Below are 25276 nucleotides of genomic sequence, written 5' to 3' on the forward strand. Positions count from 1 at the left end.
TAAAAATTTGGGTGTATTCAATTAGAATTTTATTTTAAAGAATTTGAAAAAGTTGAGGAATTAGAGGGAATTTGAGAGATTTTGAAGTGTATTTTAAGCATCCACAAATCTCACATCTTCTCATGAGATTTCAAGGGAATTGAATCAAAATTTTACATGAAATATCTACAAATCCATTAAACTCCATAAATTTCAACACACCGTCAACTAGAACAAAACAGTATTGGTTAATCTTCTTCTTCTTCTTGTTTTTGGGTCAAATATTGGTTAATCATGTTGAATTGAGCTTTAGCAGCTAGTTTACTTGGACGCTCTAAGCATGGGCGTGGAAGAGAGTGTGCCTAAATATTATAGTTTCCGAGCGCAGGGCCTCTAATTTCTCAGTCACGGAGTAGAAATTCTGAGCAGACACAATGCCATCTGGTATGCTCTTCTTCTTTTTTCCAATTCAAACCTCTTCGGACTACACTAACTAATACTACTGTTAATGGTAGAGAGAGAGAGAGAGAGAGAGAGAGAGAGAGAGCGCGCGCAAATGCTCAATTAAAGAGCAGGTTGAAACTAACAATCTAGGAAACGAAAAACAAAAAAAAAAAACAAAGGGCAACATCACTGCATTTGTATGTGCTGAAAAAACTGAAACAAAACAAAAAAAAAAGTAGTCATGTGGACCTTTTGAAACAAGCCAAACGTGCTTTTTAACCTTTAAGCTTACACAAAATATCTCCTGGATTTTGAGCTTCTCCGAAGGACCCTCTCTCTTGGTGATTGCAAAACGGTCGTCGATTACGTGAAACTCCAAATTTACCCCGAACATCTACAAGTCCAATTACACACAGAAACGTTCGTTACAACCCCGAAAATAAAAAACCAAATATAAACGCTTGTTAATTTTGCTTTAGTTGGCATGATCAGTGGTCTACACAGCTCGATTAGCTTAATAACGAGACATTATTTAACAGATTATCGAACCCAACGAAAGAAAATGATGCTTTGCTCACAAGACAAAAAGAAAAGAAACGACTGGAAAGCTTTGCCGATGGGTGGAAATGTTTTGAATGGAAACTAGTGCAGGAAAACGTAAGTTGGGGCATACGAAAACAAAGAATTACACGACGTATAACACAAAGGTTGAATACGCAGATGGCACATCCCTCGGCAAACCAAAGCGGAATTTCAATGTCAGTGGGAGGGAAAATATGAACTCAAAAACGCGAAAAACAATATGGTTATCGAAGATTCGTGCTAGGTAAACTTCAAATAGCAATGGAGATATAAACTGGCAGTGACATCCAGAAAGAACACCTGTATTTGTTTCTTTAGCGATCGTTGAGTCCTTGATTCCCTACCTCACTTGCAGGTAAAACCTTTAGTTCCTGCAAATCTAAGCGACAAAACTCCTAGAGGACGCAGAGTCAACAAAAGGTGAGCTGGCATAGACTGATAGGATTAGTGATTTCCTTCTTCACCAATATTAATAGTTTAAATTTCTGTTATGTTGCATTGCCCCTTGAACTCGAGTGTGATGCTTCAGGTAATGGCATAGGGGCAGTTTTACAACAAGGGAAGCCTATAGCCTTTACTAATCAGGCTCTAGGACCTAAGAACCAAAAACTGTCAACTTATGAACTTATGCAAGGGAGCTTATTGCTATAGTGCATGCTGTGAAAAAATGGCAAAGCTATCTTCAAGGAAGACACTTCATTATAAAAACTGATCACTAGAGTTTGAAGTACTTTCTTAATCAAAGGGCAAATACTCCTTTTCAACAAAAGTGGGTATCCAAATTACTAGAATTTGACTATGAGATCCGGTATAAGAAAGGGTGTGACAATGTGGCGACAGCTGCACTTTCAAGGGTTCATGGTTCCAACTCTAGTGATATCACAGAATTGACAGAAATCAATTGTTCTTCCATTTCTTAACCCTATTTTGGGTGGTTAGATGAATTGAGAAGAGAAAATGAAAAGGATGAGTGGATTAAGCAAAAACTCAAGATTGTGAAGAAGAAAAGTCTATCCTTCTGGGGAACCTACTTAGTCTCATTACCAAATGGACAATGGCTTCTTGAAATATAAAAACAAGATTGTGATTAGTCCTAACTCTCTTTGGAAGCTGAACATATTGGAAGAACACCCTTCCACCCCAATTGCTGGCCATCAAGGTGTACAGAAGACTTATCACAAGATCACAAGGGGCTTCTATTGGCCTGGATTGAAGAAAGACATCAAAGCCTTCATTTCTGAATGCAACACTTGCCAACAGAATAAGTATGAAACTCCTTCTCCTCCAGGTTTGATTCAACCATTTCCTATTCCACAGTAAATTTGGACCGATGTCAGTATGGATTTCATTGTTGGGTTGCCACTATGTCAGGGTAAATCGGTTATAATGGTTGATTTCCTATTCCACAATAATTTTGGACTGATGTCAGTATGGATTTCATTGTTGGGCTACCACATGTCAGGGTAAATCGATTATAATGGTTGTGGTTGATAGGCTCACGAAGTATGCTCACTTTTTGTCATTAACACGCACCTATACTGGCTTAGTTGTTTGTTGACAATGTGTTTAAACTACATGGGAAGCTCCCTACCATTGTTAGTGACAAAGATCCAATATTCCTTGGTGCTTTTAGGAAGGAATTCTTTAAGTTTCAAGGGTCAAAGCTATGCATGAGTCTTGGTTACCATCCACAGAGAGATTGGCAAATTGAGGTGGTAAATAGATGTCTTGAAACCTACCTGAAGTCTTTTGCAGGAAATTAGCCTAAGAAATGGGTTCATTGGTTATCCTGGGCTGAGTGGAATTACAACTACTTGGGAAGACTATGAAGAGTTCCATTCCGGATTTCCAGATTTTCAACTTTAATAGCCTTGAGGACAAGCTTGTTCTTCAAGGGGGAGTGATGAAAGGATTAGTGATTTCCTCATTCAATAATATTAATAATTAAAGTTTCTGTTATGTTGATTTGCCTTTACTAAAGATAGTTTGTTAGTGGAATGTCCAGCTCTCGTAACAGTTATGAACTTTTATTAACTAAAAAATAGCATTTCACTGGACCTCAGCTCCGTCTCCTTCATCCATTTCTGCCATAGCTGCAATTGTAAGGTTGAAGCAGCAACGGTAGGTGGTTTCTATCATAGACGGATAACAATGTGATGTTCAACATTCTCGGTATGCTGTCATCTATAATTTTCACTCAAACCAAAAGCAAAACAAACGAGGGTGGTGTATAACCTCCGAGATCCTAAGAAAAATGAAGTAGAAGGTTTTTATAACGCATTTTTCTGTTAGTGTTAAAACATTTACTAGTTTTGTTTCATAGAGAACACCATAGGAGAGTAAATTGTTTCATATGTTCCTATATATGCCGAAATTAGCAAGACACTGCATAGAATCGAATCGGATGGATGGGAGCTGAAAGCTTGGCCTAGTAACCGCCTAAGATTCGTCAGTAGCATTCTTCCAAGAACATGTTTTTCCCTGGACTTACCTCGACTAAACAAGTCGTCACGTTATTCCCAGAGAAACCAAAAGGATTCAGAGTTCGAAGAAACAGCTGAATTTTTACAAAACATAATTACATATGATAGTTACAATTTGACAAGGCCCTAAAGTCAGTCTCAAAAAGACAGAAGAAAATAAGCCATATGGAATGAGTTTAACCTACAGATAATAAAATTAACGCGTACTGCATGGTAGAAGCATACTGATGGGAAGAAAAAGAAGATAAAACCCTTCAACAAAGTCTTCTTTTGTCATAAACTGAAAAACATGCCATATGATCTGACGAACAACAACGAAGCCTTTTCCCACTAAGTAGGGTTGGCTATATGAATCCTAGAACGCCATTGCACTCGGTTATGTGTCACGTCTTCCGTTAGATCCAAATACTAAGTCTTTTTTTAGAGTCTCTTCCAAAGTCCTTCTAGGTCTTCCTCTACCCCTTCGGCCCTAAACCTCTATCCCATAATCGCATCTTCTAACCAAAGCATCAGTAGACCTTTGTTTCACATGTCCAACCCACCGTAAACGATTTTCTCTCATCTTTCCTTCAATTTCGGCTAGTCCTACTTTACCTTGGATATCCTCATTCATAATCTTATCCTTTCTCGTGTACCCACACATCCAACGAGAAAGGATGAACATGTCTATTCTTTTTGCATGCTTGTGATCAAGCAATCCAGTTTACAAAAACCATTATTTGCTCATGGTCGCAATTTGCAACAGCAAACATCTTCCTAGACTTTGCTGACACCAATACCCAAAGACAAACCCAAACAACGAACCCTCTCCCTCCCCACATAGACTTTTACCCCTCACATCCCCAAATTTCTGCACATTCCCTTCTATCAAAATAACCCTAGTAACAGTCACCACTGATAAACATCTTCCCAAAACCAAACCCCAATTCCTTCCTTCAAATAATCTTCAAACGATAATATCAAGTTATTTGTCAACTACTGATAGGAAGATAGATACCAAACATTCCATCCTTCTCCAAAGATCATGGCTGTGAAAAGCCCATTTCTCCCCGGGGAAAAAGTAACTAAAACAGAATGTGACAACTATCTTCAATTCTACATTCAAATCAAAGCAATATGATTCAAATGCATGCGCTCTAGATTATTTCTCAACATTTTCTGAATTGAAACTGATGGGCTTACATCATATAGACGAGATGCAAAAATCATATTGTCTAATTGGGTACATACCCGGATAGCCAGGATACTGGTATGGGTATGTGATATACTCCTGTTACATATTTGCTTGTAAAAAAAGAAAAGTACATTTATAGAAATTATAATTTAATACTGGTACAACATTTTTCTTTATTTATGAAGATATTTTGGTATCTAGATATGCATGAACACTCACGAGCCAACTACTCTACAATATTGAAAATGTTGATGAAACCAAAACCATACTCTACAAACAAATCACGGAATACAATTATGCCTGCAGCAAGTGATGTAGTACCAGTATGTAACTTTAGATCAGAGAAATAGTAGATAGGGAGGTTGAGGAGAATTTCTAAGAATCAGACAGAGGATTAAAATAGAACTTTAGAGAAGACGATCGAGATAGAATAAAGAAAGACTCAGAAAAAATCCATTTAATCAATAATTCAACTGCCCGAATACAATTACAAAGCACATATTTATAGTAAGTAATCTAATCCTACAACAAATATGAAAGAATCCTATATGGCTTTTTAGCCAAAATGGTACATGAGATTGCCATAACTCCTCGCTCTGGTCTGTGAGATTTGAAATCAATAGAAGTGGTCCCTGAGTTTGTCCACCATCAATCATTTTAGTCATTCCGTGAAAAATTCTGTTAAAAAGGACCAAAATGATTAAAATACCCTCATTTTAATAACCAATGCGTGAAAATGATTTGACAAAAATTGAGGGTATTTTTGTCACTTTATTCTTATTTAATGGAGATTTTTCATGGAAGGACCAAAATAATTAGGGGACAAACTTATGGACCACTTCTATTTATTTCAAATCTCAAGGATCAAATTGAGGAGTTACGCCAATCTTAGGACCATTTTGACTAAAAAGCCATCCTAAATCTACTAGAAATAGGAAAGTAATCTTAATTCCATAATGAATAGAAATATAAAATAATATAGGAAACTAAATAATAATATCCTAGATATTATTCTGCATCAGCAACCCCATCCAACCAGACATGACGTCACATCATATATAGCTCTACAGTTCTACTTCGTAGGAAAGATGTTATAAAACCTAAGGACTTAATTACACAAAAATTACAACCACATAAGTTGCACCATATGAAAAGAAAAGAAAACAGACAAATAGATTAGCCAACTAACAAAACTTTCAAAGATGCATGTTTCTCTAGAAAAAACATTCATACCAAAGTACAAAGTCACTGACACAAACAAATAACTGAACGTGGATGTCTATGCAACCAGGAGTGTAGACTACATATAGATCGATCAAAAGAAGAATGATTTGCTAAACTTATCCATGAAGTAATAGAAAACGAATACTAGCACATAAGTTTCACCATATGCAAAAAGCAGAAACAAACACATGAGTTGGCCGACTAATACTTCCAAAAGATGTGTTTTTCTCTAGAAAGAGCATATCACATATTGTTCAATCGCCCAAGGAAATATGTGCTAAACCTATGGCATTAATTAATATAAAACAAATACTATTATACTAGCACATAAATTTGATCATATGCAAAGAAAAAAAAATATCCATAGGCCAGAGACGGGAAAATACCTATATGGGATAATAATTATCACTGTTGACTTCCAGACCCTCGCCCCGCTTGACTACCCGTTTGCTTATGCTGTTGTTGCTGCTGTAATTGGAGGAGGAGGTTAGCCGCAAATTGGAGCGTCGACTGATACCGATGATTTTTGTCAGCCTCACCATCTGGGGCGCTCTGACCAGCCCCAATAAGTGCAGACTGAAGTTGCTGCACTTGATTTGGGTATTCTGGGTTTACCTTTTCAGCCGCTAATGGCAGAAAGGTCTGAGACTGCGAATTAGCACCATAAGTCTGACCAGAAAAGGCCATGGAATTATTATATTGCTGAGAAACAGGTGGATTGTACAACCCAGACGTATCTGTTCCATGTGCTGATTTCTGAGTACCAAGAGGAGCTTCAGCCAGATAGTGCTGGCTGAGATGAGAGGATCCAGTAACTTGTCCACCACCTTGAGAAGGGATTGTAAAATTATTCAAAGGCCTAGAAGGATTTGCAGACTGCAAGGGCTGACTGGTAGAAGAGTCTGGGATTTGGTTGATACCAAGGGCCATTGGGGCAGAATGGTTGGATGAGTTTGGAACAGATGGATAAGGCTGGTACTGCAAAAGATTCTGTTCATGTGGATTAAACTGACTACCTAACTGTTGTAATGCATGACCAGTATGATCAGAAATTTGTTGATCTTGTTTCCATCCAGGAGAGGATACTTTACTAGGTGCAAAAGCAGGAAATGAATGCCTAGCTGCTGAGGATACTGGCACCCTAGCACCTTCTGGACCAGACGGCTGTGCATTTCCAGGCAGTAAAGTGGCCAGAGTGGCAATAAGTTCAGGAGTTAATGAAACTCCAGCTTGTGATACTGCAGCACTATTACTAGAAGCATAGTCTTGCGGTTGCACTCTAGAGGACTTGCTAGTAGGTGGAAACAGTGGTTTTGCAGAAAGCTTCGAGCCCTCGTGCAAAACCCTGTTATAATCCATAGGTAAAATGTGATCATCGTTCGGTGGGATTACATTATACTCAACTTGTGAAGAAGGAATCTGCTGTCTGTCTATAAACTGTAAAGGTGGCATAGGCTGCATCTGTTCGTGCATGGAAGCAGTACTAGGACCTTGTTGTGGAAACTTGAGAACCACACCATACAGACGTTCAGGGCCTGCAACTTTCAAAACATCCTTCAAGAAATCTGAAGGAGGTACCAAAAATAAGGTCATCCCATCATCAAACTTCGCAACACCAGCACGGTTTTTTGCACCTAGATAACGAAGGAATTCAGTGTAGGAAGCAAAATCATCTTCACTATCTGGCAAGAAGAATACTATATCAAATCCAATGGCCTCAGCATAATGTTTTGTGAGCATATCCAGTCCAGTTCTAGCCGAACAATTAACAACTCCAGGACTGCAAAACAGAATACAAATACATTAAACACAAACAAGAGAATTCTCTAGTCACACACCAATCACAACCCATGCTGATATAAGATACGGGGCAACTAAGTTTAATTTCAAAGATTATCCAGAAATATAACAAAAGAAACATAATAAAAATTTTGGGAGTCCAAAATCATGGAGTCTGGAAACAGTTTGAAAATAAAGAGGGATATTAGGAAGTCTGAACTCACTTTTGTGCTTTTAGTAACCATAATAAGGATTTAACTACATTATAACCAAGTTGTTTAATTTATACATTTCTAGAACTATTCACCTACGTGCTGAAATACATATGGAACGTATGATTGCGAGTTAACTCAAATATTATTTCTTTAGGGTGAAGGATAGGGTAAGAAGTATTAGTCTGAGACTATAAACTTGCAAAACCATAAAGAAGAAAAGTTTAAAGCATTGGGATAGCCGGATAGGTAGCTCTGAAAGGAAGATCATAATAAAAAATAAATAATTATGTTAATTTTCACATAAATAATTAGGTGACTATTGTACCCTTATATGCTAATAGTCTTATTAAGTTCAAAAGGGAAATGCTTCAGGGGATTCTTGCATAAAGTAGACAAACTGCTAATAGTAACGGCTTCATCTATCCATACATAAAATACATTAAATAAATAAAAAAGGGTGTCATAGAACATGCATTAGACAAAAAAAGCCTACACGCTAAACGATATTGTTTTATAAGTGTGCAGTAAGGCGTCTGATCAACTTCACTTAGACCCTCTTTCATGATACACCAGTTGGAACATCAGTTGAAACCATAATTTAGTTTCCAAAATACTGAGAATGTATAACAGTTGCCAATGTAATCATGAAAAAGCTGATATTGCACAGATAAATATGAACAAGTGTGAAATACTATGGTTTCTTGGTAACTTGACACGAATACCATAGTAGATAGCACAGAGGAATCCATGTACATGTTCTTAGTAAAACAAATAAAATATGCCATTCGAGTGCCCAAAGAAAATGGAAGAAAAAAAACAGAAGATGAAAGGAAAATTGTACTCACAGCTCATTTCCTATTCCTTTTCCTATAGGGACACAGCGAGCATGGCAAACAGGCGTTCCACCCTTAGCAATAGTTCCACGCCATATAAAATCATTATCAGGAAGCCCTCCGACTGAGACCCTTACACCAGCTGGACTAAGGTGATTCTTCCCTTGGACATTCATAGACGGTCCAGAAGCACCTCCATCAATTACAGGACCAAGTCCATAAGACGAGTCGAACCCTAATCCATGGTCATCAATCTTTCTCAACGGATATGGAGGGTCGTCTATGGACAAAGGACTATCTATCCTTGACCGTTTAGCATCCCTTTGAAATTGGTTAACATCCAAAACGTCCCATGCACTAGATGCAGGTCTCATGTGTGACCTAATACCAGGCGCAGGAGAAGACACGACCCCAGGTGTGGGAGGAGACAGCTGCCTCCAGTTGGGACCCATCAGGTTCTTGGAATTTCCATCTTGATAATTATTAAGCGACGCCAAATCATTAAGTTCGGGGCCTGAAAGCAGATGGTCAAACCTACCTTGAGGACCTAAAGGCCTCATTGGAGCATTTGGTCCAACAATGCCATTTTGTGGTAGAGCTCCAGGATAATTATTAGACATCATTGGACGGTTATGACCAAACATGTCCATCTGTGAAGGCCGAAACGGATGTTCATTGAATAACATATCTGATCTAGGTCCTTTGACTCCAGGATAAGGGCCAGGGTAATCTTTCCCAGGTGCCAGCCCACTGCTTGAGAACATAATTGTAATCCGAGGATCATTGAAAAGCCTGCCTTGCAAGCCCTCCTTGGCCCGCCGAGCTTCATCTACACTCCTGAATTCAACAAAGGAGTAGTGCCTTGAAGGAAAACTTTTAATTCTCTCAATCTCACCAAACAAAATCATGGCATTGTGGAGCATTTGTTCATCAATCTGAACAGAAGGAGGATAACCAACCCACAGAACATTACTGGGTTGGCTGTCACCTTTTCGTCCCCCAGAAGATTGAGAATACTGCAACATAAAACAAAACTTTGAGAAAATAATCACAACTGAGAAGTTTACTCCCATTTGGAATTCACATACAGATTTCCATCTTCTGTCTAACCCACAAATCCATAAATCAGATCCTAGGACCAAAGGTAAGTCTACAACTCAAGTTATATATTGGAGGTAAGATGCACCTTGTGTAACCAGCAAACAAATCATTCTTATGAAGCAACAAACATATACACAATCAACATTCTAAAAGTTCACAATCTCCAGTAGAACACTGTATGTAGCTTATTACTCACCTGTTGTCTTTTGTGAGAATCAGGCCCCGTGTTTCTGGCTGGAAACTGTCCATCTCTGTAGTCAGGCCACTGTTCCTGTTCAAAAGAGCAAAGGAAACCAGAAAGCGTTTTAATAAGTAACCGAAGACAGACATGTTACAGCGAACAAGCAAATCATGCATTAATCACAGAACACTGATCAATAAACAATTGTTAATAGATGCTCCTCCTGATTGTTTGATTCAAATTCTTGCTGATAATATGGCTGGTGTTTCCCGGCCTAGGTTAATTGTTTCTTAGTTTTTCTTTGGTCTTTTCTTTTCCATGTAAACAACAAAATAATGATTATCAGTTTATGAAATTCAAAAATATGCATATAGAAAGGCAACGTTTCCCATTAGTTATCATGGAAAATTTTCATATTTACTAAAATGATTGAAATATTAGACACAACAAGTATCTCCACAAAAATGCATAACCCTTCTAAAACAGTGAACTCCTTTCCTTCTATCCATTTAAAAAGTGTAATATGTTTGGCATTGTTACTCAGGTGGGAGTGTCATGTCCTTAGACACCCACATAGCCCTAGAAAGAATCCTTCACAACAAAGTATCAGCACCAGACAACACTGAGTTTGCCACACAGTGAGCCTATTACTGCTCTCTAGCGAATTTTCGCTCGCAATATTTCTGCTAACCTACAAAGTCCTGGAACCGCAATAATATTCCCATGGAAATACCATTGAAGTTATGAATAATAAACTTACTCTTCTCGAGGGTTGTGATCGAAGATAATCAACACGTATCTGGTCACCACCCAATCTCTTCCCGTTCATGTTTCTCATTGCTTGGGAAGCATCCTCCAATTTAAAATATTCAACAAATGCAGTATTACGGTCTCTAAGGAACTTGAAGTCCTCCATTTTTCCAAACTTAAAAAACTCTTCTTCTAATTCTTCCTTTGAGACAGATGGGCTAATTCCACCTACCCATAGATTCTTGCAAGGTTTTGCCTGTGAACAGTGTGTAAGAACGACAAATTTCAGCTCCCCAAAAATGTAAAAAGCTGCAAAAATTTATCTCAAGGCGAGGAAAAAAATAAACAATAAGTGAAACAAAGTCATCTCAGAGTAAAAACACTTTGTATAACAGTTGTTAAGCAGAGGAAGAAAATCACATGTATTACTAAACTGTGAAGTATTAGAAAAAAAAACAATGGCAAGACGAATGCATAAAAAATTTGAAGTAAGCCACATCCGGACATGGGGGCTAATGCATGCGTAGTCAAGAACACATCAGTGGAATGCCTGCGCCAGCATATTCAGTGAGCTAATGCATTCATACTTAAGACTATGAGTTCACCCGTTACTAGCAGCTTTATCGGGGAATTTCCCATCTTAGTAGGAGCTTTCCAAAGAAATAGCTTAGTAGCCACATTAGCAGCGCTTGGGATGATTTTAGGCGCATAAGGTTGATTTCATGCTACGAAAAGCTAAAGACACACTGTCAACAAAATAAATGGGGAAAAAAACAAATAAACATGATTAACATATTGCATATCTATTCCCCCTTTTGATAAGGCAATAGAAGCAACTAGGACACTTGTTTCTGTTCCTATTTTGTGAAGAATCAAATGGAGTCTTTACACTACAACATCACATCTCTCTTTCAGCAATGAATTTATGCCCCTTGCCTCACCCTGAACACGATATTGTATGATTGTCTTTCTATAGCTTCATATTCGCAAATATCTAATGACCTTAGGTTTTGTCTTTCTATAGCTTCATATTTGCAAATATCTAATGACCTTAGGTTTCACTCTTCCTCCATCCCCGTCTTTCATTTTAAGTATTGTTGCAGCAAATTTTTAAATGAGAAGCAACAATTGTAACCTTTTGTCATCTATAAAATAGGTGGCAGGATGGAGATTCAAAGGTTACTGATAGGTGAGTGGTAGTGTGACCAAGACTAGAGCGCAGTACAAGTACATAAGAGAGACATCTACCTCTGTTTCACAATGTTGTATCCCTACCATTGTTTAATTTTTCTTTGTGAATTTTGTTATGGGCCTACCCTTTTGTTGCAAGACAAAAAAAAAAAATAGAGAGATGCACAGTGACATCATCTGATCCAATTAATATAAATTATACAATCATTTTGTAACTTCCGTTCCACAACACTTGTTCTCCTATTAATTCATTTCTTGGAACACAGTTATGCTGAATTTGTAAAAATCAAAGGATTTCAAATATACGCTATATGGGTGGTAAAAGAAGACAGTGAAGCTTAGTACATAGTTAATTCAGGCCATCAAACTAGAATTTGTCAGATCTGGTCAACTATACAGTTGATTAACTATCGTTTTGAGATTCTTGCTTACACAAACACTCACACTTCGGTGTTAGCTTGAAACAGAAACACGCCTTTGTGCACTTACTGGCATTGGTAAGCGTTTTAGTTATTTGTCGAGGTCATAAGTGTTGTGTACAGTCAATGCGAGTAAAATAAGATTTCAAATCATTTAATATAGGAATCATAGCTGATCTTTCGCAGTTGGTAGTGTTTGTTTCACAGTTTTGATTCACAGGAGATAGTGTTTGTTTTGCAGTTTGGGAGCTTGGAAATGGTTATATAAAGCACAGCTAAGATTGGTGAGTGCACATATATCAATTTTTGTGCTCAAGTTGAAATTGAAACACGCCTATTTTGGTGCTAAATTAATATGAAACTGAAACGCAACTTTTTAACATCGGTTCATAATTTTGTGACGTGCCTTTAAGTTGAAATCAATCACCTATCTGTACAAAGGGATTTCAAATCAACCACCTATCATGTTACTGGGAGGTTGTATTTAGTGATTCGCAGAGACCAACAAACGCTGAAGTTGTGCGTTCGTTTTGCTGTTTTGGAGCATGGGGATGTTTAAGGGATTCGTTTCAATGGTTTTTGGACTTCAAAATGTTCATAACTCATAACTGAGCCTTGAGATTGGTGTGTGCACACATATTGATTTTGGTGCTTCAGTTTCGACTGAAACCCCCCTTTGTACTAAGTGAGATCGATTCACAACTTTGAGTTGAGCATATGTATATATGTTTTGTAACATCTGATATGCAGGTCACAATAATATTTGAAATCACTCCTACCCGCGGGGAAAAAAGAAGAAGAATATTTCAAATAACAGCTAAGCTACTACCAAATTCTTATTATATTACAAAAGTTATACATGGGGAGAGTCAGAGACCTAACCGCTGATGTAAATTCTGTTTCGCAGTTTTGAGACTTAATTGGTTATGGATTCAAATGGTCACACTAGCACGCATCTTGCTAATTGTTAAACTTTTACAAAGAATTGGATTTCATGAAATGGTTGGAAAAATCCTAGCAATGGATGCATGATACATTATAAATATCCTTCACATCCTGAAAATTATCTACTTTTGCAGCATTTAGAAACGCTGGAATGAAAATTATTGATTCTAAGCACTCTAGAATGGGATACCTAAGAACATACGGTGGCGCAAAACAAGGGTTACTTAGTTTCCCACTAAAAACATACGCTGGAAGGAAAATTATCTGCGTCCATATACTTCTCAGTTTCTCATTCTAAATTATGTTTCTTCATGCCTAACCTTTTAGATTTGTAAGCGAAACTTTCCCAATTTCTTTAGTTTATAATCTAATAAGCGCATCACTCATACTCAACTTTGCGAAAATCGGGAGGCACAATTTGATTGAAATCAAATAAACCCCGCGTTTGAAAAACAAAGAAATCGATAAATATCAAACAAAAACAATCAAATAAACCTAACGAAGCACAAAGATCAATACGAACCGGTCGGGCAAACTCAATCTTAACAGGGTTTCCGCGCAGAAGGGCACCTTGCAATGCCTCCTTGGCAGCGGCGGAGTCCTCGACGCGCTTGAAGAAGACGAAGGCGTAGCTCCGGGAGGAGTAGGTGGTGACGCTATCCAAAGCACCGAATTGGGCGAAAAGGTCCATGAGATCGGCGTCGGTGACGTCGCTGGCCAAATTCCCAACCCAGAGATTGTTGGACGGCGTCTCCGAATCGTCTGTGGCTAGCTTGTTGGGTTTGGTCGGAGGCGCCATTGCGATTGAATTGAATAGAATTGAAACCCTAGCAGTGTTTAGACTGAAGATGGCTAAAGTAATTAATTTTGTGGATATGCTTTTAGGGTTAGGGTTAGGGTTAGGGTTTGGGAGATTTGATTGATAGTGAAGAAGGCTAGAATTGTGTGTTTTAATACAAAGGAAGAAGGAACTCAACTCAAGCAAGTGAAGATATGCCGGGAAAGCCAGTTAAGATACAATAGGCTTCTTCCCGAATCCAGACCCATCTAAAACGTCAATTTATCGTCCTTACGTTTTCAAATTTGAAAATGGCATTTTGTCTAGTTATTTCTGACTGGGGCCCACACGGTCAGACATAAATTATCTGGTGCAATTGGACCATTTTCTTAACTAACGATATTATCTATTCTAAAATCATCTCTAACTCATGAAATAAAACTTAAATACAAGGAAGGTGTAGTCAGACTCGGATTTGAGAGTATTTTAAAAGACTTTAAAATCCTAGTGTAGTCAATTAAAAGATTTTAAGAGATTTTAAAATCCATCCAAATCTAAGTGTATTCAAAAAATTAAGATTTTGGAGGATTTCAATAAGTTGTGGATTTTGTGGAATTTGAGAGCAAGAAGTATATATAACCAAAACTAAAAAGAATCCAACCTCACCCCCTAGGATTTCAAATCCTTTTTCATCTGGGCAGTCCTCAAATCTCTACCAACCCCAACCACACACAGGTAACCACCATATACTTTGGTGGAATCTCTTATTATGACCCTTAGACCTTAATTAGGCATGTATGATCATCGAATGAAATGATCGATCTAGGATTTTGGTTAATACTATTATCTTGCCATTCTGATTTTTTAATATCTGTGGTACGTGGTGATGGTTGTTGGTGGTGTAGTGCTCAAAAGCTCACCAAAGTTATGTTGATCTATCAATTGAGAAAGAGATGGAGTCATGGTTGTGTGAAAGGGGACCCAAAAAGGGAGGGGATAAAGTGGCTATTGAGTACAGTAGGTCAAGGGGAAAGATTTTTCCATTTTTTTTTCAATAAAAAAATTATATGAAAATCCACCACACTCCACCAAAATCTACAAACTAAATTCATTCAAATTCTTTAAAATTCATATGAATTTTGTAGGAGTCTTAAATCCTCATAAATCCTATCAAATCTATCACTTTTAAAATCCTTTAAAATCTTAGTTTGACTGTCACATCCTGGCCCAGGCGGGACCACTTCCCAGGCCCGATTCTACCGAAGCACGATATTGTCTGCTTTGAGCCCCAGCAGACCTTCACGGTTTTGTTTCTGGGAACTCACACGAGAACTTCCCAGTGGGTCACCCATTATGGGAATACTTTCGTGCGCTACTCACTTAATTTCGGAGTTCCGATGAAACCCGAAGCCAGTGAGTTTCCAAAAAGCCTTGTGCTAGGTAGAGATGAGAATAAACATATAAGGATCACTCCCCTGGGCGATGTGGGATGTCACAATCCACCCCTCTTAGGGGCCCGACGTCCTCTTCGGCACACACGCGACTAGGGTTTGGCTTTGATACCAAATTGTCACATCCTAGCCTGGGCGGGACCACTTCCCCCGCCTGATTCCACCGTAGCACGATATTGTCCACTTTGGGCCCCAGCACACCCTCACAGTTTTGTTTCTGGGAACTCACACAAGAACTTCCCAATGGGTCACCCATCATGTGAATACTCTTGCGCGCTACTCGCTTAACTTCGAAGTTCCAATGGAACCCGAAGCCAGTGAGCTCCCAAAAGGCCTCGTGCTAGGTAGAGATGGGAATAAACATATAAATATCACTCCCCTGGGCGATGTGGGATGTCACATTGACTATCTTTAACTATTGGGCTAAAATAAGACCTAGGGAAAAAAATTATATTTTTGGGTCAAACCCCCCTCAGAAATTAAGTCTGGTTTAAATAATTCTAGACCCATCAAACTGTCATATTTCAAAACATTTTTTTTTTGTTTTTTTACTTATAATTCAACAGCTATGATTAATGAGATTAAATTTAATAACAAAAAAAGATTGATAGTCCAAAATTAAATCTAATGTCTAAACTAATTTAAAAAAAAAATTATTTAAATCAAATTTCACTTATAATTACCTATGTATTTGTATGATTTCCTTTTAATTACTTATCAAAATTTAAAATATATTTTAAATTAAAATATTCATAAAAATAAATTAAGAAATCTACATAAATTTTAATTTCAAAAAAGTTACCCAAAAAGTTAGGCTAAAATCATTATTTAATAATTTCTGGCTAAAATTTTAAGCCATAATTGTTAGATCCCACATCGTCCAAGGGAGTGGATTCTCTATGCCTTATATGTATATTCTCATCTCTACCTAGCACGAAGCCTTTTGGGAGCTCACTGGCTTCGGGTTCCGTAGGAATTCCAAAGTTAAGCAAGTACAAGGCTAGAGCATTCCCAGGATGGGTGACTTACTGGGAAGTTCTGCTTGCGTGAATTCCCAGAAACATAAACGTGAGAGCGTGGTCGGGGCCCAAAACGGACAATATCGTGCTACGGCGGAGTCGAGCCCGGGATGTGGTGGGGGTCCGGGCTGGGATGTGACAATTTGGTATCAGAGCCAATCCCTGGGCGGAAGTGTGCCGACGAGGACGTCGGGCCCCTAGGGGGTGGATTGTTAGATCCCACATCACCCAAGGGAGTGGATCCTCTATGCTTTATATGTATATTCTCATCTCTACCTAGCACGAGGCCTTTTGGGAGCTCACTGGCTTCGGGTTCCGTTGGAACTCCGAAGTTAAGCGAGTACGGGGCCAGAGCATTCCTAGGATGGGTGACCCACTGGAAAGTTCTGCTCGCGTCAGTTCCCAGAAACAAAATCGTGAGGGCGTGGTTAGGGCCCAAAACGGACAATATTGTGCTACGACAGAGTCGAGCCCGGGACGTGGTGAAGGCTCGTGCTGGGATGTGATAATAACCATTAGATGAGAAAAATAGTTTCTAGGTTTTGACTTTAGAATTTTCTGACTTAAATTTTTAAGCTTTATTCTCAAGGGTTGGAGATGGTCTAAGAGAAAGAGGTAAGTTAACCCTCACAATGAGTTAGTAACGATGTGGTTCAAATTCTTATTTGGCAAGAATCGAACCTAAGAATTCTCATTTATAAGTAAAGAAAAATATTACTAGACCATAATACTAAGTGGCAACTAGGTGTTGCATATAAGTGACGGCGCAAGCCTAAAAGCATCCTCATGAGGGTTTTATCCTTCATGAAGCTACTACATTTGAAGCCCTAGTAAGAAATTTTATCCCCAATAAGCTGGAAAATGGTGTTAGGTCCACCACTTGGGCTAGCAACTTCCTTCCCTGTGTAGCAAAAAATTAGGCTACATCCAGCACCAAAAAGAAGTGGATCCCACAAGAAAAGTAGCTACCCATGTGAGCCAAAGTTTTCCACTCTCCCCCTACTTGCGAATATACTCATACTCTCTTTTGTTCCAAAGGTCCTCCTCCATTTTATTTGTATGTGTTAATGCTGGAGATATAAAATGATATAAGATGTTCTACGTCTAAAAGGGCTTACTTTTCTTAATTTCCAAATAAAAACACACTGCATATTAAAATGACATTGGGAGTTTAGAGACCTAAACCGAAAACATAAACAAACAACATACCTAAATTGAAAGGCATTACAATTTAGTCATTAGATGAAATCTTATCTTGTCTGATTTTAGATAAACCAACTAACGAATAAGATTGAGATATGAAAAACTAATCTATAAGTGATGATATCTAACTTTGCCAGAATTTGGCTTTTTTAAGATTGAAATGTTCCCAAATTCTTTTTGAGATAACATATGATGACCCGTCCCGAATTAAAATATATTTTATCCTCGAGTGCGTGGAAATGACTATTTTGCCTTTGTGGGCCTTGTGACGTGGATGTATGTATATAGTCTCAATTTTTTTTTCATTGACGTGATTAAGTTGTATTCGATGTTACAAGAGCGTGGATGAAAGTTAGGGCCGAGTTGGGTATGCAGAGAAAATGTTATGTTGAAATAAGGGAGATTGGGTTGGTTCTTTTAGTTTGATCCAATTGCATGGATCTTGGGTTTGGTAGCCCAATCAGGGCTTGAGGTTGTTTTAGGTAACCAACCTCGTAAACCACACACACACGTGCAGCCTTGTTCTTTCTCTCTCTCTCGAAAATTCTTTCTATCCGTACGATCCGATTCCTCCAGTCCTCAAACACCATCAATCACCCACATATCGAGTGATTGGAGGTCACCATCATATTCCTTGTGACTCCACGAGTCTAGTGACACTTTTGGGACAAAGAACAGTTCACGGGGACACGAGAACTTAGAAGTTCTGGCGGAGTACCCTGTTACCTCGACGTGATCGTCGAGGTTTTACTTGTTTTTGAGACTTAGAAAGGTATTAATACAACTCCTTTAGTGTTTTAGACTAATTTTGGTTAAGTTTGAACATCGAAATAAGCTCAACTGTGGGTTTCCAGGTTTAGCCGGAATTTCGAAGAATTTTCCAACAACTTCTCGTCGGTTTTAGGACCTCTAAAAGGTAAGAACATGTTCTACTCGTTTAGGGCTTCAAATTGATATAAAGTTTGTGAAATTTGGTTGAAACACGAGGAAGATATTAAGGTTAAAGATTTTTCCAGTTTCCGACGATGCAGTGGCTAACGGCGTCGGAATCCAGCGAACCACCGGAGAAGGAAGGGGAATATTCCTTCAACTTTAACAGTATATACTAACGGCGTTAGGTAAAGTTAACGGTATATGCTACTATTTAGCGGAATATTCCCTAACGACGTTAAAGATTCCGTCAGTGTGCTAGGCACGTGCCTGCGTATGGCCGGCGTGTGTGGCCGTGCCTTGGTCGGCATGTAAGGGTGCGTGGGACGTCAGAAAATTATTCTAAAAATATGGGGATACTCGTGGTGTTGAGTAGGACATGATGATATTCAAACACCCCAACTGAGCAACGTATGAGAAGTTATTGCACGGTTTTTGTTATGTACTTAAAATTAACGTTAAAATAGTGGTTTCACATATAGGTGAGACATTTTCGGAGAACGAGCGCAATCAGGCGAGACTCGGGGGTTACAATCCAGGTACATACCAGTGAGTGGGCTTTTGGTTTTCTATATATATATATATATATATATATGTATATGCTTTGCATTTTCCCAGAAATTTGTTTTAAATGGAGTCACGATTTTAAATGCCATGTCAATTGAATTATGCTTTAGAGTATGCATTAGTATAGATATGCATATTGTTCCTTGATGCTGCAAATGCCCAGGTAAGCTTCAGATGAGTATATATTGATGATAGTGGATGCATTGTTTGTGGTTATACGTAGATGCATTTAGAGCTCATTATCCTGCACCCCCGTGCTAGTGCTCTTGCCCATGGCCAGAGCACAGTCCTTCACGTGATGTTCACCTCCCGCACCGCACGCTCACCTTGGATCCATGTTTGGTGCATAGCCCTGTCGTACAGACCACATTAGGTGGTTCCGACTCATAGGTGACTCGCGATTATTTGCACAGCCTTCACATGATCGTAGCACTTGAGCGTACTTATTTGCACCTAACCTTGTCGTACAAACCACAATAGGTGGTTTCGACTCGTGTGCAGACATATCTAATGAGCTATAGGTTCAGTCGTACAAGTGATGTTAGGTGACTCAAACTGGCATATCATTTTACATTGATTTATTTCACCTAGTTACTCATTTCCATACTGGGACACTTGACAAGGCATATATTTGATTTTCACTACTATCAAGCGTGATTTTTATATACGTATGTATTTTTATTTTCTGGGAAACTAAACGGGTTTTACGGTGTGGGGTTATTACTTTTGGAAAGAGAAATGGTTTTGAAAAGCTTTGTTTTTGGCCACTCACGTTTTCTGTTTTGCGCTCCTCCAGGTTCTAAATAAAAGTGCATGTTGGTGGCTCACGAGGACTCTGCGGTGGTTTGACAGATATGGCACTATGTGTATAATGATTTGATATAATTATCATGTTTTATAGTGTGGGTAAAATAGCATCGCTTGACTGGCATATTACATATTCTACTCACTGAGCGATGGTGATTGTTGTTCACCCCTCACCCTTTATTTTACTGATGAGTTGTTTGGCAAGACAGGTGATAGATGGCTGAGTTTGTGTTAGATGAGAGATTTAAGAGTTTTCTTTATTTTTGTGTACACCCTGTAAAAATATTTGATTTTTGTGTACACCTATATAACTTAATTTGGTTTCACTATTAGTAATTTAGTATGGAATAATCCATTTAAGTGCGTGTCAATTGTTCCCTCATCTTATTTGCATGCATTTAGACACCTCTGCCTACAATTTATGTCCCGCACTACCCCTCCCTTCCTAAGTGTCAGGTCCTCATGTCTTTGCTTTAGCCATTCGACACAACAAGTGCTCATTCACCAACATGGCTGACCTATGTATCATATAAATAGCATCACTGCTTCTCAAATTGTATTCATATCATCTCTTCACCTTTCTTTAGTTACGTTGCATTGCATGCATATTATATAGTAGTAGTCTTGCATGCATAATGTTACTATATATATAATAAATAAATATATATGGAGAAATTAGGTTCTCATCTCTATTTTTTATTTTCCATTGATTAAAATCTTATTTCTTTTCAATTTTTGATCAAGATCATTAAGTTTTAATAAACGTCATTAATTACAAAAATAAATTATGTGACAGCCCGTTCCGGAATTTTTTTAAAACGTACGCGTGAAAAGACGATTTTGCCCCTAATGTGATTTTTACGTTGTGTGGGTGTTTTGAGCTTGGTGTGGCTGGTTGTGGACCACACACATTTCCCCACACATTTCCTTCACCCTTCCCTGCCCTGCACCCTGTCCCGTGCCATTTCCCTTCCCCATTTCCTATCCCATTTGTACGGACATACCCCAAAACCCTTGAAATCTTCACAGATCGAAGGAACAAAGTATATATCCATGCTCGTGAGGTCCGTAGAAGTTCAACCATACCCATTTCAGGTAAGGATACCTTCGTTTTCACGTCGAACTCGGGATACCCGATTTTTGTCACTGTTCATGCACACGTTAATTCTTGTGTTTTTGGGAATTTCAAGCTTGTAGGAAGCTTGGTGAGGTCCTTAGGAGGCTCGGGGTGGTTCGTTTGAAGGTTTTGGACGTCGAGATCGTGAGTTTCGAGGTTAGCCGGAGTTGGTGGCATTTTCTCGGCGAGTTTTTGTGTGTTTTAGCACTTGAAAGTGGTATGAATTTGTTCCTCTCGTTGTAAGCTTCATTTTGGTACCAATTTTGTGAAATTTGGTTGAAAAACAAAGAAGATATGGAAGTTTGAAAATTTTACGATTTTCCTGCGCCGACGACGGCGCCGGAGCCTCGCCGGAGAAGACGACGGAATATTCCGTCAGTTTGGACGGAATATTCCTAACGGCGTTAACAGAATCCGTTAAAGTTAACGGAATATTCCTAACGGCGTTAACTGACGCCGTCAGCGTGCCAGGCACGTGCCTGCATGTGGCCGGCGCATGTGGCCGTGCCTTGGCCGACTCGTGGGGGCGTGTGCGACGGTGAAATTTTTTTCTAAAAATATAGGGATGTTCCTGAGGTTGAGTAGATCACGTTGGTGTATTCATACACCCCATTTGAGCATTGTATGAGAAGTTATTTCATAAGGTTGGTTATGTGTTTTAAAATTAACGTTTTTATAGTTGTTTCGCATATAGGTGAGACCTATCCCGAGGACGAGCGTGGTCACTCGAGGCAAGGGGGTTACGACCCTTCCACATACCAGTGAGTGGGCTTTTGGTTTTCCGTATATACGCTATATACTCATGTTTTTCCCAGAAATTGATTTGAAACGTTTATACGTTTATATGCCATGTTTATTATTTGCCATTTATTTACGTATTATGAGTCGCATATGTTTATATATGTTTGGTGCTGCGGACGCACAGGTAAGTGTCAGGTGAGTTATGATTTATGTTTACATTCAGTAGTGATTTAAGATGCATAGAGAGCTCATAACCTGCACCCCCGGTGTTAGTGCTCCCGCCCAGAGTTGGGCACAGTCCTTCACGTGATGTTCACCTCCCGCACCACTTGCTCATCTTGGATCCAAGTTAGGTGCACAGTCCTGTCGTACAGACCACTTTAGGTGGTTCCGACTCGTAGGTGACCCGCGATTATTCGCCCAGCCTTCACGTGATCGTAACACTTGAGCGTACTTATATTACACCCAGACTTGTCGTACAAACCACGTTAGGTGGTTCCGACTTGTGTGTAGGTATAGTTAGTGAGATGGAGATTTGAGCTCTAGATTCAGCCGTACAGGTCACGTTAGGTGACTCCGGCTGACAGATTATATGGCATTGATGTGATATTACCTGGGCACTTGCATTTTACTTCAAGGTTCTGGCATGGCATATTTCTGAGCATGATTTATATATATGTATATTATATTTTCTGGGAAGTATACAGGTTTTACGGCGAGGGGTTAGAATCTTGTTTATGAAATGGTTTTTGAAAAGCTTTGTTTTTGCCCACTCACACTTTTTGTTTTGCGCCCCTCCAGGTTCTAGTTGGCTAGCATTCTTGGTGGCTCCCCAGAGGATTTCCCGGCATATCTGACAGATTATTACCAGTGTAGGACCACCTTCGGGTGCGCTTTTGTGTATCATTTTCTCCCGGACTGCATTAGGTCTTCGTGCTCTGAACCTTGTGTTCACACTTATGCTTGCACATAGTTGTTATTACTTTGTGTAAAGCTGGTTTTTATTTATTCGTACTATTTTTACTATTATTTTATTAGCTTCCGCACTGCGCACATGGTTACGTCATTTCCTCGTGACGGCCAGCATGCCCTGATCTCGATCGGGGTGTGTCAAATTATTTACATGTCAAGATAATAAAATTTATTTCTAAATATATTCATTTAGTGTTTGAAATGTTACATTTGGTAAATTTATATTTATAGCTAAACTTTTATCATATATTTCAATTTCTAGTTTGTAACCATTTTAATTTGCAACCCCTTTTTTAAATTGTACCACCATTTCTTTTCAATTTTAATTTGCACCCATATATTAATTTCTTTTGTCCATTATTTTTTAAACTTTTAAGCCTTTTATTTGTACTCATAATTTTTTTAACATTTTATTTGTACCCATAATTTATTTATAAGGTACCCATTTTTCTTTACAAATGTACCACTTTATTATACAAAATGTATCATTTTTTTGTGTAAGCACCATTTTTTATGTAAAATGTACCCATTTTTTAATCTAAAATCTATTTATTTATTTTTAATCTAAAATGTACCCCTTTTTTATATATAAAATGTAGGGAACTTTAACGAAAAACTCTCGGTACTGTTCACTTTAACAAAAAATCACATTTTTACACTAAAAAGTCAATCATGATACTATTCACTTTACCCTTTATTTTGTCTTTATCGTTAAAACTCAAAATTTTCAAGCCCTTTTCATTAGTTTTCCTTAAAATGTATCCATTGTTTTTTTATATAAAATGTACTCATTTTTTGGTATATAAAACGTGCCTTTTTTTTTTTGTATAAAATGTTAGATCCCACATCGCCGAGGGGAGTGATCCTTATATGTATATTTCCATCCCTACCTAGCATGAGACCTTCTAGGAGCTCACTGGCTTCGAAGTTCATAGGAACTCCAAAGTAAAGCGAGTTCGTGCGAGAGCAATCCCATGATGGGTGACCCACTAGGAAGTTCTCATGTGAGTTCCCATAAACAAAACTATAAGGGCGTGGTCGGGGCCCAAAGTGGACAATATCATGCTACGGTGGAGTCGAGCCCGGGATGTGGTAGGGGCCCCAGGCCGGTATGTGACAATTTGGTATCAGAGCCTAACCCTGGCCGCGTGTGTGCCGACGAGGACGTCGGGCCCCTAAGGGGGGTGGATTGTTAGGATCCCACATCACCTAGGGGAGTGATCCTTATATATATATTCTCATCCCTACCTAGCACGAGCCCTTCTGGGAGCTCACTGGCTTCGGAGTTCATAGGAACTCCGAAGTTAAGCGACTTCGCGCGAGAGCAATCCCATGATGGGTGACCCACTGGGAAGTTCTCGTGTGAGTTCCTAGAAACAAAACTGTGAGGGTGTGGTCGGGGCCCAAAATGGACAATATCGTGCTACGGTGGAGTCGAGCCCGGGATGTGGTGGGGGCTTGGGCGGGGATGTGACATAAAATGTATCAATTTTTTGTATTTAAAATATATCCACATTTTTATATAAATGTACCAATTTTTTGTATGTAAAATGTAGCCATATTTTATTATATAAATGTACTCATATTTGATGAAAATAAAATAAAATCCTTTTTTTTTTTATAATCTAGAATGCACCCATAAATAATAATAATTATTATTATTATTTTTATCAAAACCCATAAACAATTTTGAATAATTGAATTGGTAGTGTACATGAAAGCAAAAAATTAAAAAAAAAAAAAAAAAAAAAAAAAAAAGGGTTGAGCCTTTATTGGTATTTTTCCATCTCTTTTATTATTATGTCATTTATGTAACAGGAGAGGGACTTCAATAAAAAAACCTAAAATGCATAAGGTTTGAGTGTGTGTGTGTGTGTGTGTGTACACAAAGAGAGAGAGAGAGAGAGAGAGAGAGAGAGAGAGAGAGAGAGAGAGAGAGAGAGAGAGAGAGAGAGAGAGAGAGAGAGAAGAAATAGAGCTTAGGGCTAGTGAGTTGGTTATGTGGAGATTGTTAGGGAGCTTGTCTTGCCGGGGTTCTAGCTATCGATCGAGGTGAGTGGTTTATGTAATGTGTTTAAAATATCCTTATTTTTTTTTATAAATGAAAAGCATGAGTTATCATGGGTTTTGATCTCTTTATAAATATTCTACTTTAGCATGTTGGATTTATTGAAATGTTTATGATGGGATATATATACGTTATATGTGGAATTACTTGAGATACTTCATGGAGCATGAGAACTTTGGTGTTGCATTAATCCAAGGGATAAATGTAAATTGCACACGGGAACATTAGGGCAGAATGGCCATTAAGGGTCACGTGGTGAGTTACATTGGATGAAGGATATAATGAACACATGAAGGGACAATGTGATATGGCACTATGTGTAT

General features: G+C 38.5%; 1 protein-coding gene across 6 annotated transcripts; it reads right to left on the reverse strand.

Annotated features, from left to right (window-relative positions):
* Positions 1-515: 515 nt before the first annotated feature.
* LOC103942053 (flowering time control protein FPA) lies at positions 516-14179 on the reverse strand. Of its 6 annotated transcripts, none has more exons than XM_009352249.3 (6): positions 13824-14179; positions 10756-11001; positions 10011-10085; positions 8726-9729; positions 6273-7666; positions 516-817 (listed from the first exon to the last, which is right to left on the reverse strand). In XM_009352249.3, exons 1-5 carry the CDS (start codon positions 14097-14099, stop codon positions 6292-6294), a joined length of 2976 nt encoding a protein of 991 aa, XP_009350524.2. In that variant the 5' UTR covers positions 14100-14179; the 3' UTR covers positions 516-817; positions 6273-6291. The 6 variants fall into 6 exon arrangements, with proteins under 6 accessions (XP_009350524.2, XP_048433382.1, XP_048433383.1 ...); XM_048577425.1 differs by lacking the exon at positions 516-817 and adding an exon at positions 1687-2311; XM_048577426.1 differs by lacking the exon at positions 516-817 and adding an exon at positions 3256-3501.
* Positions 14180-25276: the final 11097 nt, after the last annotated feature.

The sequence above is a fragment of a genome, unplaced genomic scaffold (genome assembly GCF_019419815.1).
Source record: "Pyrus x bretschneideri cultivar Hongxiangsu unplaced genomic scaffold, Pyrus_bretschneideri_v1 Contig113, whole genome shotgun sequence".
NCBI lineage: Eukaryota > Viridiplantae > Streptophyta > Magnoliopsida > Rosales > Rosaceae > Pyrus > Pyrus x bretschneideri.

Coding starts and splice junctions, on each gene's coding strand:
- LOC103942053 (XM_009352249.3), bottom strand. CDS start 14,099: ATGGCGCCTCCGACCAAACCCAACAAGCTAGCCACAGACGATTCGGAG. Junction 11,002..13,823: donor AGATTGAGTTTGCCCGACCG/GTTCGTATTGAT, acceptor CACTGTTCACAG/GCAAAACCTTGCAAGAATCT. Junction 10,086..10,755: donor GATCACAACCCTCGAGAAGA/GTAAGTTTATTA, acceptor TCTTTTGAACAG/GAACAGTGGCCTGACTACAG.